The 15,059-nt window shown below is 45.9% G+C and overlaps 1 protein-coding gene across 5 annotated transcripts; it reads left to right on the top strand.

Moving 5' to 3' along the window:
• Positions 1-231: 231 nt before the first annotated feature.
• On the top strand, positions 232-8,456 carry OSGEP (O-sialoglycoprotein endopeptidase). Of its 5 annotated transcripts, XM_001929250.5 has the most exons (11): positions 232-498; positions 2,764-2,883; positions 3,078-3,253; positions 5,966-6,061; positions 6,198-6,247; positions 6,394-6,472; positions 7,335-7,400; positions 7,514-7,604; positions 7,835-7,910; positions 8,006-8,104; positions 8,258-8,456. In XM_001929250.5, exons 1-11 carry the CDS (start codon positions 384-386, stop codon positions 8,295-8,297), a joined length of 1,008 nt encoding a protein of 335 aa, XP_001929285.1. In that variant the 5' UTR covers positions 232-383; the 3' UTR covers positions 8,298-8,456. The 5 variants fall into 5 exon arrangements, 4 of the variants coding, with proteins under 4 accessions (XP_001929285.1, XP_013844520.1, XP_084825450.1 ...); XR_014810896.1 differs by lacking the exon at positions 6,394-6,472; XM_013989066.3 differs by lacking the exon at positions 5,966-6,061.
• Positions 8,457-15,059: the final 6,603 nt, after the last annotated feature.

The raw sequence follows: 15,059 nt of genomic DNA on the forward strand, positions 1-15,059 counted from the left end.
GTTTATCGATGTGCCAGATTCTTGACTCCTACTGCCGCCCCGACCGGAGATCCCAAAGCTGTGCAGGAGGGAACAAAATCAGTGGAGAAGGCTGGGTTGGACCATGGGAGAGAGGCAGAGAAGCAGAAAGGAATTTAACGAGCAGATGCCGGCTCTAGGTCCCTGGCAATTAAGAGAACAGGCCCTCGAGGGGACCTTGACGCGAGGGGAGGGCCCGCGCGCTAAACGCGGGACTTGTTTGGTGTCCTGGTGCGCGGTTGGTAGCCGCGAACTCGTTTTCTTCCTTTGAGACCTGGCTTCTGCATTCCAGCGCGGATTGGTGAAGGCTCTACGGCTCCAGTAGTAGCTAGGGGCCCTGCCGGCGTTTCCTCCCAGGCTCGGCCATGCCGGCGGTGTTGGGTTTTGAAGGCAGCGCCAACAAGATTGGCGTGGGAGTGGTGCGGGATGGCACCGTGCTGGCGAACCCTCGGCGCACTTACGTCACGCCTCCGGGTACAGGTACGCTAGTAGGAAACTTGTCATTTGCGGCGAGCTTCTCCGTCACCGTCCATCTTCCTGAACGTTAGTGAAGCAGGGCGTGGAGCGCATTGTCCCCTCAATTTTTGATCCGACTCTGAGATTGTGTGACAGTATTAGCATTACAAGGCTGATGGTTTGAGGAGTCACAGACACTTGGATCTGGATCTTCTGAGTTCGTTCAGCCTTTATTGAGCTCCTTTTATGTGTCAGTTGTAAACTGGCTGCTGAATACAAAAATAGATGTATAATCCTGCTGTGGAGCTGGACATAAAAGCAGAACTTACACTACGGTGTTATAAACAGTATAACGTAGATGCAATCAAAATATTCTAGAATGAGAAATAATGTAAAGATTCCCAGCTTAAGTACCAGAACTGGCTTGCTTTTCAATATTCAGTCTTTGGTTTTGGACTTCTTTTCCTTATTCTTAAAAGGGAATGATAATATGTTTCTTTGTGTACTTGAGAATTAAAACACCAGACACATTACCACTTTTAACTTTTTTTTTTTTTTTTTTTTTTTGGTCTTTTTGCTATTTCTTGGGCCGCTTCCAAGGCATATGGAGGTTCCCAGACTAGGGGTCGAATCGGAGCTGTAGCCACCGGCCTATGCCAGAGCCACAGCAACGTGGGATCCGAGCCGCGTCTGCAACCTACACCACAGCTCACTGCAACGCCAGATCGTTAACCCACTGAGCAAGGGCAGGGACCAAACCCACAACCTCATGGTTCCTAGTGGGATTCTTAACCACTGAGCCAGGATGGGAACTCCCCATTACCACTTTTAGAAATGTTATTTGTAAGTTATGTTGTGTCTTGCATAACCTCCCCCCAAACACCTGCATACATGGGAGGTTTGCATATACCGGAAAAGTCTCTCTGAAAGTCGGGTGATGTTGTGACAGATTACTCATTTGAAATATATATGTATGTTTTTGTTTGTTTTTTGTTTTTTGGTCTTTTCTAGGGCCGCTTCCTGCAGCATATGGAAGTTCCCAGGCTAGGGGTCCAATTGGAGCTGCATCCACCGGCCTATGCCAGAGCTACAGCAATGCAGGATCCAAGCCACGTCTGTGACCTACACCACAGCTCACAGCAACACCGGATCCTTAACCCACTCAGCAAGGCCAGGGATCAAACCCAAAACCTCATGGTTCCTAGTCAGATTGTTAACCACTGCGCCACGGTGGGAACTCCAAATATATACGTGTGTTTAACACTCACTCTTCTAGACATTTTGGCACCAAGCGTACAAAAATAAAGTAGCTAGTGCTTTGAGATAATTGTGGTTAAACTGGGAAAATTACAAATAATAGTAATGCTGTGATTACTGTGTTGCATGTAGTGTGTTAATACAGTGATGTGATCATGCACAGGCTTGTAGGGTCACAAGATCACCAAAACATATGAGGTAGGCATCACTTGAATTGAGTACTAAAGGCTAAGTAGGAGTTGGGTATGAAGGAGGGCATTTCTTTTTTTTTTTTTTTTTTTTTTTTGTCTTTTGTCTTTTTTTGTTGTTATTGTTGCTATTTCTTGGGCCGCTCCCGCGGCATATGGAGGTTCCCAGGCTAGGGGTTGAATCGGAGCTGTAGCCACCGGCCTACGCCAGAGCCACAGCAACGCGGGATCCGAGCCGCGTCTGCAACCTACACCACAGCTCACGGCAACGCCGGATCGTCAACCCACTGAGCAAGGGCAGGGACCGAACCCGCAACCTCATGGTTCCTAGTCGGATTCGTTAACCACTGCGCCACGACGGGAACTCCAGGAGGGCATTTCTGAGAGCTATAAGTCTAGCTGAACAGGCTGGAAAAACTATCTGAAAACATAGAAGACAGGATGCTTGAGGAAAGTGAAAGGGACTCTTCCTACCCTACTAAAATGTCTGTTTTTTTCTTTTTTTTTTTTTTTTTTTTTTTTTTTTGCTATTTCTTTGGGGCCGCTCCCACGGCATATGGAGGTTCCCAGGCTAGGGGTCTAATCGGAGCTGTAGCCACTAGCCTACACCAGAGCCACAGCAACACAGGATCCGAGCCACGTCTGCAATCTACACCACAGCTCACGGCAACGCCGGATCGTTAACCCACTGAGCAAGGGCAGGGACCGAACCCGCAACCTCATGGTTCCTAGTCGGATTCGTTAACCACTGCGCCACGACGGGAACTCCAAATGTCTGTTTTTGACTTCTACCTACCTTTCTGTAGAAGGACCCCATGATTTCTGACTTATGTCCATCTTCTAGGATTCCTTCCAGGTGATACTGCCAGGCACCACAGAGCTGTTATCCTGGACCTGCTGCAGGAGGCACTAACAGAGGCTGGATTAACTTCACAAGATATTGATTGCATTGCGTATACTAAAGGTATGGCCGGGAGAGTGGTCAACAAAAGAAGGATATACCTGGAACCTAGCATGGTCAAAATAGGCTGCAGCCTCTATTACTGCCACCATCTCTGCTACTGCCACCACCCCACCCCACCTCTCACACCTCCTTTTCTCCCAGTTCTGTTTATCCCGATCCCTATTGGATTCTAACTCCCATTTTTATCTCCCTAGGTCCTGGTATGGGTGCCCCATTGGTTTCTGTGGCTGTTGTGGCGCGTACTATTGCCCAGTTGTGGAATAAGCCATTGGTGGGTGTTAACCATTGCATAGGCCACATTGAGATGGGCCGCCTCATCACTGGAGCCACCAGCCCAACTGTGCTGTATGTCAGTGGAGGAAATACACAGGTATTTAGAGTACTTCATTATTCCTTCTTTTTTTTTTTCTTTAGAGATTTTTGGTTATTTTTAAAGATTGAAACGAAACACGTCTAAAACCACGTGTTGTAGAAAGGTTCTGGAAGAACCTTTTGTTCTGGCTGGTCTTGTATCTTTCCTCAGACTTAACCTTGGCGTCTTGTTGGGCCATGCATTTAAGAGCAGGGTCTCTGAAGACATCATTGTACACAATAGGTTTTCCAAGGGAGTATCCACAGAAGACCTGGTGGAGATGAGTTGATTATAGTTATGAACTCTCACAAAAGACTTTATCTTTGATCTCTTGGTGATTTTCTTCTTGTCTGTGGTGGATATCACTTTGTAAGGATAGCAGTCAGTTACAACCACCAGAGCATGGCTGTCGGATTAGTCTGAGATGCTATCATCAGTATTTTCATGATGTCCAGCCAGGAGCAGCACCCCCTTCCCAGGTTTTGTGACAGCAACCACTCAGGACTACAGCACAAAAGCTCCACCATTCCTTCTTAATTTCTAAGGCACTGTATGTACCAACAACTTTCACATTCTACCTGAGTGATGGGAACTGCAGCAGCAAAGCTGGGCTCCTCTGAATCTAAAATGTGATATACTAGAAAACCCACAGCAGAGTTTGTAATACTGCGTATGTGGGCATTGTGATTAGACTATTAGCTGACTTTTATGTGTATGGTTATGTAGAGATGAGTAATTTCCAATTTAGAAAAGGAGAGAACGGTAAGGATGGAAGTATTTAAAATAATGAAAGAATTTTCATTATTTTGAAGCTTTTTTTCCTATGAACCTTAGCAGTTAAAACTAAGGGGCACTATCCCATATGTTTCTTTTTTTTTTTTTTTTTTTTTTTTTTTTTTTTTTTTTTTATTTTTTTTGTCTTTTTTGGTCTTTTTGGTCTTTGTTGTTGTTGTTGTTGTTGTTGCTATTTCTTGGGCCGCTCCTGCGGCATATGGAGGTTCCCAGGCTAGGGGTTGAATCGGAGCTGTAGCCACCGGCCTACACCAGAGCCACAGCAACGCAGGATCCGAGCCGCGTCTGCAACCTACACCACAGCTCACGGCAACGCCGGATCGTTAACCCACTGAGCAAGGGCAGGGATCGAACCCGCAACCTCATGGTTCCTAGTCGGATTCGTTAACCACTGCGCCACGACGGGAACTCCCCATATGTTTCTTTATGATAACTGCATGTTTGTTTTATTAGTTACTGGTGGTAAGCATATAGGAGTTTTTACTCTAAGCATGTGAAAATAGAAATAATGTTAAAAAACATTGTATGAATGGTAGAAGATATTTGAAGTTTATAGGTGAGTCCAGAGTTGTTTGGGATACCTTACAAGATCTTTTTGGGATTGGAGAATTCTAGCCTTCTTTTCCCACATAACACCTGATGAGATTATTGCCGGAAATGGTCATTGTCCCCAGTTTATGAAAGGGTTATGTTCTGAAACTTTACTTTGTGAAGTAGTTATCAGAGATAGAGCATACATTCCCATGAAAATGATTTGGGAACTTTAACGAGTAGAAGGCAAGTAACTGGTTGAGGCCTGAAGGATGTCATACAAGGTTAGGGACTTGGGGTGTGGAAAGTAGCAATGGAAGCTTACAGGAGTTAATAGAGGGAGTAGTGATGGAGTTTTCTTTTCCTCTTCCCTTTTGAAGCCTGCTTTGTTATAAAAAACGGATGATTGGGTTGGGAGGAGTGGATGACAGAAACAGAAAGGCAGGATTTTTTTCTTTCTCCGTTTGTCACCAGCCTTTGACAGTAGGGTAAAATCTATATCAGAATGGAAGAAAAATCTGTAGCAGCACCAGAAGGGGAAAGGGACTTATCCTTAGGAAGTGCTGACTCTCAGAAGTACAGACATTTATATGAGTGGGTGGTAAATACTCTCTGCTAGAAGTTGGTCACATATGAAGAATGGTCATAAACTGACTGCCATTGCTGAGTTGGGTGGGCCATTAGTCTGAACCAATATGGGATTTGGGTTTTTTGGTTTGTTTTTGTTTGTTTGTTTTTTGTTTTTTTGCATTTTCTAGGGTTGAACCTACAGCATATGGAGGTTCCCAGGCTAAGGGTCTAATCAGAGCTGTAGCCACCGGCCTGCACCAGAGCCATAGCAATGTAGGATCCAAGCCACATCTGTGACCTACACCACAGCTCACAGCAATGCCAGATCCTTAACCCACTGAGCAGCCTCGCAACTTCATGGTTCCTAGTCAGATGCGTTAACTACTGAGCTACAATGGGAACTCTTTTTTTTTTTTTTTTTTTTAACTCTACCTCTTGTTCCCCAATACCACTGCCCTAGTAGAATAATGTAGAACTTTGGTTCTCCGCCTCCAAGAAGGAAAGCCTGTTCTCTAGTCCACACTGTCTAGCCTGCTTTTAAAGAACTTATCAGGAACCTCCAAGCTAGAAAAGTGTGTCTAAAGTGACAGCTTGCTTCTGCCCTGACCTGGACTACCTTCTGTAGGTTAGGAATCTGCTCTGGGAATCTTTGTAGTATATAGGCTTCTCAGATCTAAGAGCTAGAAAAAAGTACCATCAAGGGTTTAGGAAAGTACTTTTTTCCTTTGCTTATTGGAAGCTCTAGTGTCCATGTTGATCCTCTGCTATGTTCTTCCCCAAAGCCAAATACTCCTCTTTACAGACTTGAGGTTTCATGGACATCCTCATCACCCTTAGGTGATTGCATATTCAGAACATCGTTACCGCATCTTTGGGGAAACCATCGATATTGCTGTGGGTAATTGTCTGGATCGTTTTGCTCGAGTCCTGAAGGTGAGCCATTGGAGTTACCGAGAACATAAGATGTGAATGAATTTCTGGGGAGCCAGGGAAGAGGAGGGAGAAAGTAGTAAACTAGCTTCTTACGATTCCTAGATATCTTACTTCCTCCTGTTTTTCCTTGTGCTAGATTTCCAATGACCCAAGTCCAGGCTACAACATTGAACAAATGGCAAAGCGGTAAGGGGAATAAGGTAGAAGGAGGCTGACTGGCGGGGTGTCAGGGATTTCCCTGTTATGTGTATTAACAAGGTTTGGGAGGGCTTTGGAGGGCAAGCAGCCAGCTGACTATAGGCTTAGTGCCTCATATACTCACTCCCACTTAGAGGCAAGAAGCTAGTTGAGCTGCCATACACTGTAAAGGGCATGGACGTCTCATTCTCGGGGATCTTGTCTTTCATTGAGGTGAGTGTGGGAGAGGTGAGGAGATGGTCACTGTGATGCTTTTTAACGAAACATATGTGTTTTGCTCACCATTGTATTTTCTGCATATAGCATAGTACTGACGCATGTTAGATCCTGAATAAATTCAGGTAGCAAATATTTATTGAACATATTCTGTGTGCCAGGCACTGTTTGAGGCAGTGGTGGTACAAGATAAAGCAAAAATCCCTGCTTACTTGGAGCTTGCATTCTTGTGGTGGGGAGATAAACAAAAACAAAAATGAATGAAAGAAAGGGGGAATATAATAGTATAAAAAGGGTCAAGTGGTGACAGGTGCTGTGGAGAGAAAATAACCAAGGTTGGTGGGGGAGTTGCCAGAGCAGACATTCATAATTATTGACTCTAGAAAGAATGTTGCTGGTTTTATAGCTCAGTGCCAGTGAAGGGCAAGGTGTCTTATGGGATGTACTAATAAGTTGAGTTGTGGTGGAACACAGTGATCCTCCAAGTGCACTGTTTTTTTGTTGTTGTTGTTGTTGTTGTTGTTGTTTTTAGCATTTTAGGGCCACACCTGTGGCATATGGAAGTTCCCAGGCTAGGGGTCAAATCAGAGCTATAGCTCCTGGCCTGTGCCACAGCCACAGCAACTTGGGATCCAAGCTGTGTCTGCAACCTGCACCATAGCTTACAGCAACAGTGGATCCCCACCCCCCTGAGTGAGGCCAGGGATCGAAGCCAAATCCTCATGGATACTAGTTGGCTTCATTTCCACTGCACCATGATGTACACTAATATGCACTCCCCAAGTGCACTAATTTTTTGCTCCCATGTCATCCCCAAACCAATGTTCATTGTTTTATCTGTTTTCCCCTTAAACTATAGGATGTAGCCCAGCGGATGCTGGCCACAGGCGAGTGTACTCCTGAGGATCTATGCTTCTCCTTGCAGGTAATGGAGTAAAACACTGGGACAGAAAATTGGAGCTGGAGAAGCTCTTTTGTAGTAGACAGAACTAAGCCGAGATCACCTCTGATGTTTCCACCTTGTCTGCCCCCCCCCAGGAAACTGTGTTTGCAATGCTGGTAGAGATCACAGAGCGGGCCATGGCACATTGCGGTTCCCAGGAGGCCCTCATCGTAGGAGGAGTGGGTTGTATGTATCCTTGAACTGTGCTCTTTCCTATTTTGGGGCACGTACATCTTCTTCCTGATATTCTAAATCCTTAAAAGTTTAGAGAAATTACTAGTTCTGTCTCTTCTATGCTTCCCAGCCTTTCCTCCTAGAACCCCTACTTCATTTTCCTAAGTCAGTGCACATGAAGTGTATGGCTAAACTGGAGAAATGGCTGAAACTATGCTAACCCTACCCCTGCCTCTTTGTAGGTAATATTAGGTTACAGGAAATGATGGAAACAATGTGCCAGGAACGCGGAGCCCGGCTTTTTGCCACAGATGAGAGGTAAAGGCTCTTTCCCTTTCTTTCTTTTTTTTCTCCAGTTACTGTGATTTTCCACCCTTAGATCATGAATATCATACCTTTTTTTTCTGTCCCAGATTCTGCATTGACAATGGAGCCATGATAGCCCAGGCTGGCTGGGAGATGTTTCAGGCTGGACATAGGACCCCCCTCAGTGAATCTGGGGTCACACAGAGGTGAGTGGCCCCTTTCAGGAGGTAGACAGGATTGTATGAGAAGCAGGCCAGAGTCATTATTAGCAGGGAAGAGGATTCAGAATCATGAGGTCAGAGAAGAGTATAAGGTGCTAAGGGATAACTGTCCACCAAGTTTTTCCCATTTTTTCACAGGTATCGGACAGATGAAGTAGAAGTGACCTGGAGGGACTGACAAGGTGAACAGGATCAAGTAGATAGCGCCCTAAGTGGAGCCCCAGGGACCCTGGGCCTTAACCTCATCCTGACATAAGACCCTAGCAAGACTGTGGACGCCCCTCTCCCATCATTTGAACCTCAAGATGACTCTATAATAAAAATATTTTTGGTTTTATGTGTTAGTGATCGGCTTGTGTTAAGGAACATAGTTGGCACTGGATAAATTCTTGTTAATGGGGTGGTGAGTAAGGAGGCAGGGATTAGAGAAGCATCCTGGCTGACCGTGCAGGTAGCCTTGGGAGCTGCAGCTCTGGAACCCATGCACTTCCATCATCAGGTTTGAGGGGGTCCCAGGTACACATTCCTCCATGTCACAACCACCAGAACTAATCTCTTCATGCCTTTTCTCTTGTTTTTATGTCAGTCACCAAAGAAGTCGCAAACCACCAAGTCACCTTTCATCTTTTAAACACTAATAACCATTGCTTTCCATTCTCTTTTTTTGTCTCCACCTACCTCTGTCTTAACTCCTGAAATTCTGTTTTAATATTTTTTTTTTTTTTTTGGTCTTTTGTCCTTTTAGGGCCACACCCTTGGCATATGGAGATTCCCAGGCTAGGGTTCTAATTGGAGCTCTTGCTGTGGGCCTGTGCCAGAGCCACAGCAATGCCAGATCCAAGCCGTGCCTGCAGCCTACGCCATAGCTCCCGGCAACACCGGATCCTTTAACTCACTGAGCGAGGCCGGGGATGGAACCTGCAACCTCATGGTTCCTAGTTGGATTTGTTTCTACTGCGCCAAGATGGGAACTCCAGTAACTGTCGTAAGTCTTGATGATTTGAATATCTAGGTAGATGACCTTTGTAACACTGGTCTCAGTTCCTTATTCCTTCAGTGATCTTGTCCTCCATCCCTATATCAACCACTCATTCCCTTGGTCATGTCTAGACTTGTAGCTTCTCCATATCTCAGTCATCCCACTCTCCTATAATTACTTCCTATTTTTCTAGTTTATTCTATGTGTCTTAATTTCCTTCCTCTAATTCCTGTCACAAGCACTTCACTGCAAACACTTCATCCTCCTAGCCTATCTCACTTTTTGTCACAATCGGCTCTTCACCCACTTTATGCCCTGACCCATTAAGCTGAAAGGGCTGGGATAAAACAGCCAGTCCAGGCTGACTTGTCTTACTTTCAGTTCACTACCATGAAAAATAAGTGGGTCCTTATTTATTTATTTATTTGTCTTTTTGCCATTTCAAGGGCTGCTCCCATGGCATATGGACGTTCCCAGGCTAGGGATCTAATCCAAGCTGTAGCCACCGGCCTATGCCAGAGCCACAGTAACTCGGGATCCGAGCTGCGTCTGCGAACTACACCACAGCTCACAGCAATGCCAGATCCTTAACCCACTGAGCAAGGCCAGGGATCGAACCCGCAACCTCATGGTTCCTAGTTGGATTCGTTAACCACTGAGCCATGACAGGAACTCCCGTAAGTGGGTCCTTTATGCTACTAGCAATATTCCCTAGTCCTTTTACTTGCTGTTTCTTTTAGGGCCACGCCAGTGGCATATGGAAGTTCCCAGGCTAGGGGTCAAATCAGAGCTGTAGCTGCCAGCCTACTTCACAGCCACAGCAACTCGGAATCTGAGCCACGTCTACAACCTGCACCACAGCTCACAGCAACGCCGTATACTTAACCCACTGAGTGAGGCCAGGGATTGAACCCACATCCTCATGGATAATAGATTCGTTAGTCCCTGAGCCATGAAGGGAACTCTGCTGCCCTATTTTCTGGTCACCGTTTTATGCCTTTTGATCCCTCAAATCTTCACCATTTTCCCCTAGTCTCACTTTTACATTGGTAGAAAATAGAAACAAATAGAATTCACAAGCTCCTACAACTACACCTACAATACCTTCCAGCATTTTTTTTTTTTTAAACAACTCAATGACTTCCAGCATTTATACCCAAACACTCTGCTTTCTCTTTTGTTGCTATATTCCAGACTGATTTTGCTCCCAGAGGACATTTGGTTGTCACAACAGGGAGGTGGTGCTACTAGGTGGAGGCCAGGGATGCTCTAAAATACCCTACAGTGCACAGCACAGTTCACAACAGACTCTGGGCTTACATGCTATTGGTGTCAAGGTTAAGAAATGCTGTTCTGAACAGGCTGTCCAGGCACCTGTCCAAATCCTTGGGCAGCTGGTTTTATCCTCTAGCTTTCAAGGACATCTCTCAACAGTTCTCCCTCCTTTTTCTTTACTTTTTTTTTTTTTTCTTTTTTTGTCTTTTTAAAGGCTGTACTCTCAGCCATAGCAACACCAGATCCGAGCTGCGTCTGTGACCCACACCACAGCTCAAGACACTGCCAGATCCTTAACCTGCTGAGTGGGGCCAGGCATCCAACCTTCGTCTTCATGGATGCTAGTCAGATTCATTTCTGCTGAGCCACAAAGGGAACTCCTCTCCCTCCTTTTCTGTAGGGTCATTATTTCCCTTACCTGGAGCATTCTGTCAGCATACAAGTATGCTGTCATTTTTCTCATTTTACAAATATATTAACCTCTCTTGACCCCATTTTCCCACCATTTGCTTCCAATTTTTCTGCTCTATTTTTTTTTTGTTTATTGCTGGGTTTTTGTTTGTTTGTTTGGGGTCTTTTGGGCTGTATCCACAGCATGTGGAAGTTCCTGGACAAGGGATTGAACTTAAGCCACTGCAGTAACATCAGATCCTTACCTGCTGCACCACAAGGGAACTCCTCTAGCACTTTTTTTTTTCAGCCACAGTAACATGGGATTCAAGCCAAGTCTGTGACCTACACCACAGCTCATGGCAATGCCCGATCCTTAACCCACTGAGCGAGGCCAGGGATTGAACCGGTGTCCTCATGGATACTATTCAGGTTTGTTACCCATGAGCCATAATGGGAACTCCTCCTCTAGCAGTTTCTCTCCCCCTCCCTTGTTTTATTTCTCATCATAGCACTTATCACCTTGTAATCTAACAGTTGTATTTATTATGTTCATTGTTTGTTTCCTCTTGTTGGAATGTAAACTCCATGAGGGGAGGCGTATCATTTGTATGTCATCTCCTGGTACTTAAAACAGGGTCTGGCACATAGTGAACATTGAATTAATTTTTACCAAAGGAATGAATAAGTTGATGGGGAGGTAAACCAAAGAAATAATCAAATGACTGTGAAGTAAGACTTGGGCTGGGAGTTTCCATTGTGGCACAGTGGAAACGAATCCGACTAGGAGCCATGAGGTTGCAGGTTTGATCTCTGGCCTCACTCAGTGGGTTCTAAGGATCCCTCGTTGCTGTGAGCTGTAGTGTAGGTCGAAGACACAGCTTAGATCTGATGTTGCTGTGGTGCAGGCCAGCAGCTGTATCTCTGATTTGACCCCTAGCCTGGGAACCTCCATATGCTGTGGGTGTGGCCCTAAAAAACAAACAAACAAAAAAGACTTGGGCTAAAGATTTAAATTGGGATTGCATGAGCTTGGGAAAAGAGTAAGTTTCTGATTACTTACTAAGTAGAAAGTGATGATAAATACCTTTTTTTTTTTTCATTTGCAAAGGATAGACATAAATGGGTTGAAACGCATTGAGATGTGGAGATTTAAATAAATAGATAATAAAGTGGAAATTTTGAGATGGAAGATAGAAGATAAGTTCTTGACTATATTGAGAACAGGAATGATCTGTTTCTTTAGGCTTGGGGAGATTTCAGGTCTGTTATGCATTAACCTCGGGTACTTAGATTTTTTATTAATATTATGGGATGGGATGGATCTTAGCTGGAGGACTCTTTGGCACTGTAGCCCCGGTTGGTATTGCTTAGTAGGAGAGTTCTTTCCTTAGGAAGCTTTGGGCTCTCATAAAACCCTGGCGTTACCAAAGCTTTGGGCTACCCAAGGGTAGGATTAACGGTTGTGGAGCTAGGAGACTGAAATCATGGCTCATTGAGTCCTGAACTATGGATTCCTCCTTTTAGCTGTCTCCTCCTGAGTCTCTTAGTAGCAGCCTAGAGTCAGTGTGCCCTGCTGATTTGTTGTAGTGGAAGAGGACCTTCATTTTCACAAATGAAGGCAGTAGGGGATGTCAGACCCCTGAGAGCATTTCCAGCTGGCCCTGGGACAGACTGACTGAGAAATCACAGGCCCCTGGAAGGTGATGTGAGAAATGGAACCTGTTCCTCAGTTTCTCTAGCCACTGGACCAGTCCCACCTTTGGGCTCAATGCTCCTGCAGTTTGGAATCTTCCCAGACTCACACCTTGCCTCCTCATTTCATCACCTAGTCCCTCAGAGAAGCAGAAACCGGGGTTCCAGTCATTTTGCACTAAAGGCAGGAGTGGAGGGCCTTACTGATGCTGGCAGAAATGCCCAGATAGGAAAGTGTGGTCCACATGATGGCAAGGAGGGTTCCACTGGGGATAGCAGTAGCAGGGTCCTGCTAACAAAAGTTGAACCATTAGTCAAAAGAAAAGAGGGGTAATAGTGTACTGTGTTCCTGGACATCCTTCTCACCTTGAAATCCCCAGAGATAACAGATCTGGTGAGTACCGCAATGGCTGAGGGAAGATAGAAAACATACCAGGGAAACTGCCCTCTGGACCACACCATTGTGAGACCAATTTTTCCAAGAAGATGCTTCCTACATAAAAGAACAGAGGGAAAAGATGAGGTTTTGAGGAGCACTTCCTGGCTTCCTTCATTCAGCCTATAGTATTACCCTTCTACCCTGTTTAGTGTCAGTGGCTTAGGTTAGGTTGAGAAGCATAGGGGAATTTTTGGCCCAGGGACTTTAGGACTCAGAATGGTCTGATAGTCAACTTGTAAATGACAGACTATCAGAAATCAAGGGGTCTTAGGAGAATACATTTCTCTGTCAGCTTCCCACTGTCTCACCTTGATACTCAAAGAAGCCAGTGGCTTGTTGGTTAGGGTTTGTGAGGAGGAGGAGGGTCCCCAGCAGGTAGTTGACAAAAGGGGAGGATTGGGAAGAAGAAGGTAATTTGGGCCCGGAATGCCATGGCTGACTCCTCCCCTGAGACAGAGGGAGGGAGAGATGGAGAGGGAGGGAGGGAGATGAGTGAAAGGGAAGGAGTAACTCCACTCTCCTTGTCTCATCCTTACTCTCCTCTCTAAGCCTATAGTTCCCTTTCCCACCAATCTCTTTCCATTAAAGGATGTTGCTAAATGGGCGTCCTTTTCCTTCTTGCCTCAAACTGCAAAGTGTCCCTTCCCATGCCAGAGGGGTGAATCTCTGTAAATATCTGAGGGCAATAAACAAGGCATTTCTCATCCAGTAGTCGCATCTAGTGCTCATCCCAACTGATCCTTAGGAGTCTTCCTTACTTTCCCGCTCAAGAACTGGCATGTGGAGTTTCTCCCGGCAAAGCTAGCTAGTTTCAGGTCTGGGTCCCTGGAAATCTGCTCTATCACACACACACACACACCCTGGTCCCTGGAAATCTGCTCGCGCTCTCTCTCTCTCTCTCTCTCTCTCTCTCTCTCTCTCTCTCTCTCTCTCTCTCTCTCTCTCTCTCTCACACACACACACACACACACACACACACACACCTTCATGATCTGTCCACCTCTCACTACATCCCATGCTCCTGGAAGGACAGAACACAGGTCATGGATCAGAGACTTTATTGGCTGATTTGATGCCTCCATCTGACTCTTAAAATGACTTTCCCAGCTTGGAGCCACAAAAGTGCAAGCTTGCAGGGTTGGGGGGTGGGCAGCCGACTTGAGAAAAGGACATACCAAGGGAAGAGATGGGCATTACTTGGAACAGCTCCACAAGGGTCTGCAAGAAGAGTCTCTGTTCACAGCCATGGCTACTGCATTGGTGAAAGGAAAGATGATTCCAATGGAACTGCCAAGCTCTGTATCCAGGTTGTGCAAGGTAAGGAAGTAGATGCCACCTTAGAAGAGAAGAAGGAAGAGTCAGTCTGTGGTCTCAGCAACTCATGACAAGTCTGGGGCCCCTGAGAGATCATGGAGTCACAACAGACTCACCAGCCTTGACTTTGCCATTGATGGAGACTGCTGAGATAGACAGGCTGGAGACAGTGATGAAGCTGAGAACAGGATAATGAGCCATGTGAGCCCTGGACTGGGATGGAAATGAGGCTCCTTTCATTCACTCAGACCATGTCCCACATCCCTTTCTATTGTCCAGCAGAGCCCTGAGCTCATACATGTGCCCACCTGAGCAGTGACCTAATGTAGCTATAGGTGGAGCATGATGCCCTAGATGTCCAGCATGCAGTGGATCAGGGGAAGCAGGGTAGAGGGGGAGGAACCAAGGTCACCCTTAGTTCTCTCCTCTCACCCTCACAGGTACTCTTGAGATTCTCCTCTAGAGCAAAGATCTCTTTCCCTGACTTGATCCCCGACTTTTGGGAACCCTGAGTGCTAATCCATTACCATGAACCCCATGACCCAGCTAAAGCATGCTGGGGGGCTTTACCAGGACTGGTCCCTGGATTCTCAGGATCCTCTTCTTGAGACTATGGCTCTGCTCAGGGCTCCTCAGTAGAAGTGGAAGCCACACTGTCCCCTGGTTGAGATGGCACAGATGTGGCTGGGATGCTAAGACCTCTCCCCAGCCAGCATGTCAGCAACAAAAAGAAGAGCTAATAGGCCTGGAGGTGCTATGGGGAAAGGTCAGTCCCAAGGATTTTAAGGGAGGGTGAATGATAGCTCAAAAGAGAGGGTTTCATCCAACCTTTTGGGGTTCACTGTAGG

The sequence above is a fragment of the Sus scrofa genome, chromosome 7, assembly GCF_054392235.1.
Source record: "Sus scrofa isolate SSC_HxYL_T2T_F1_AM1 chromosome 7, Sscrofa_HxYL_maternal_Yorkshire_Landrace_v2.0, whole genome shotgun sequence".
Taxonomy (NCBI): Eukaryota; Metazoa; Chordata; class Mammalia; order Artiodactyla; family Suidae; genus Sus; species Sus scrofa.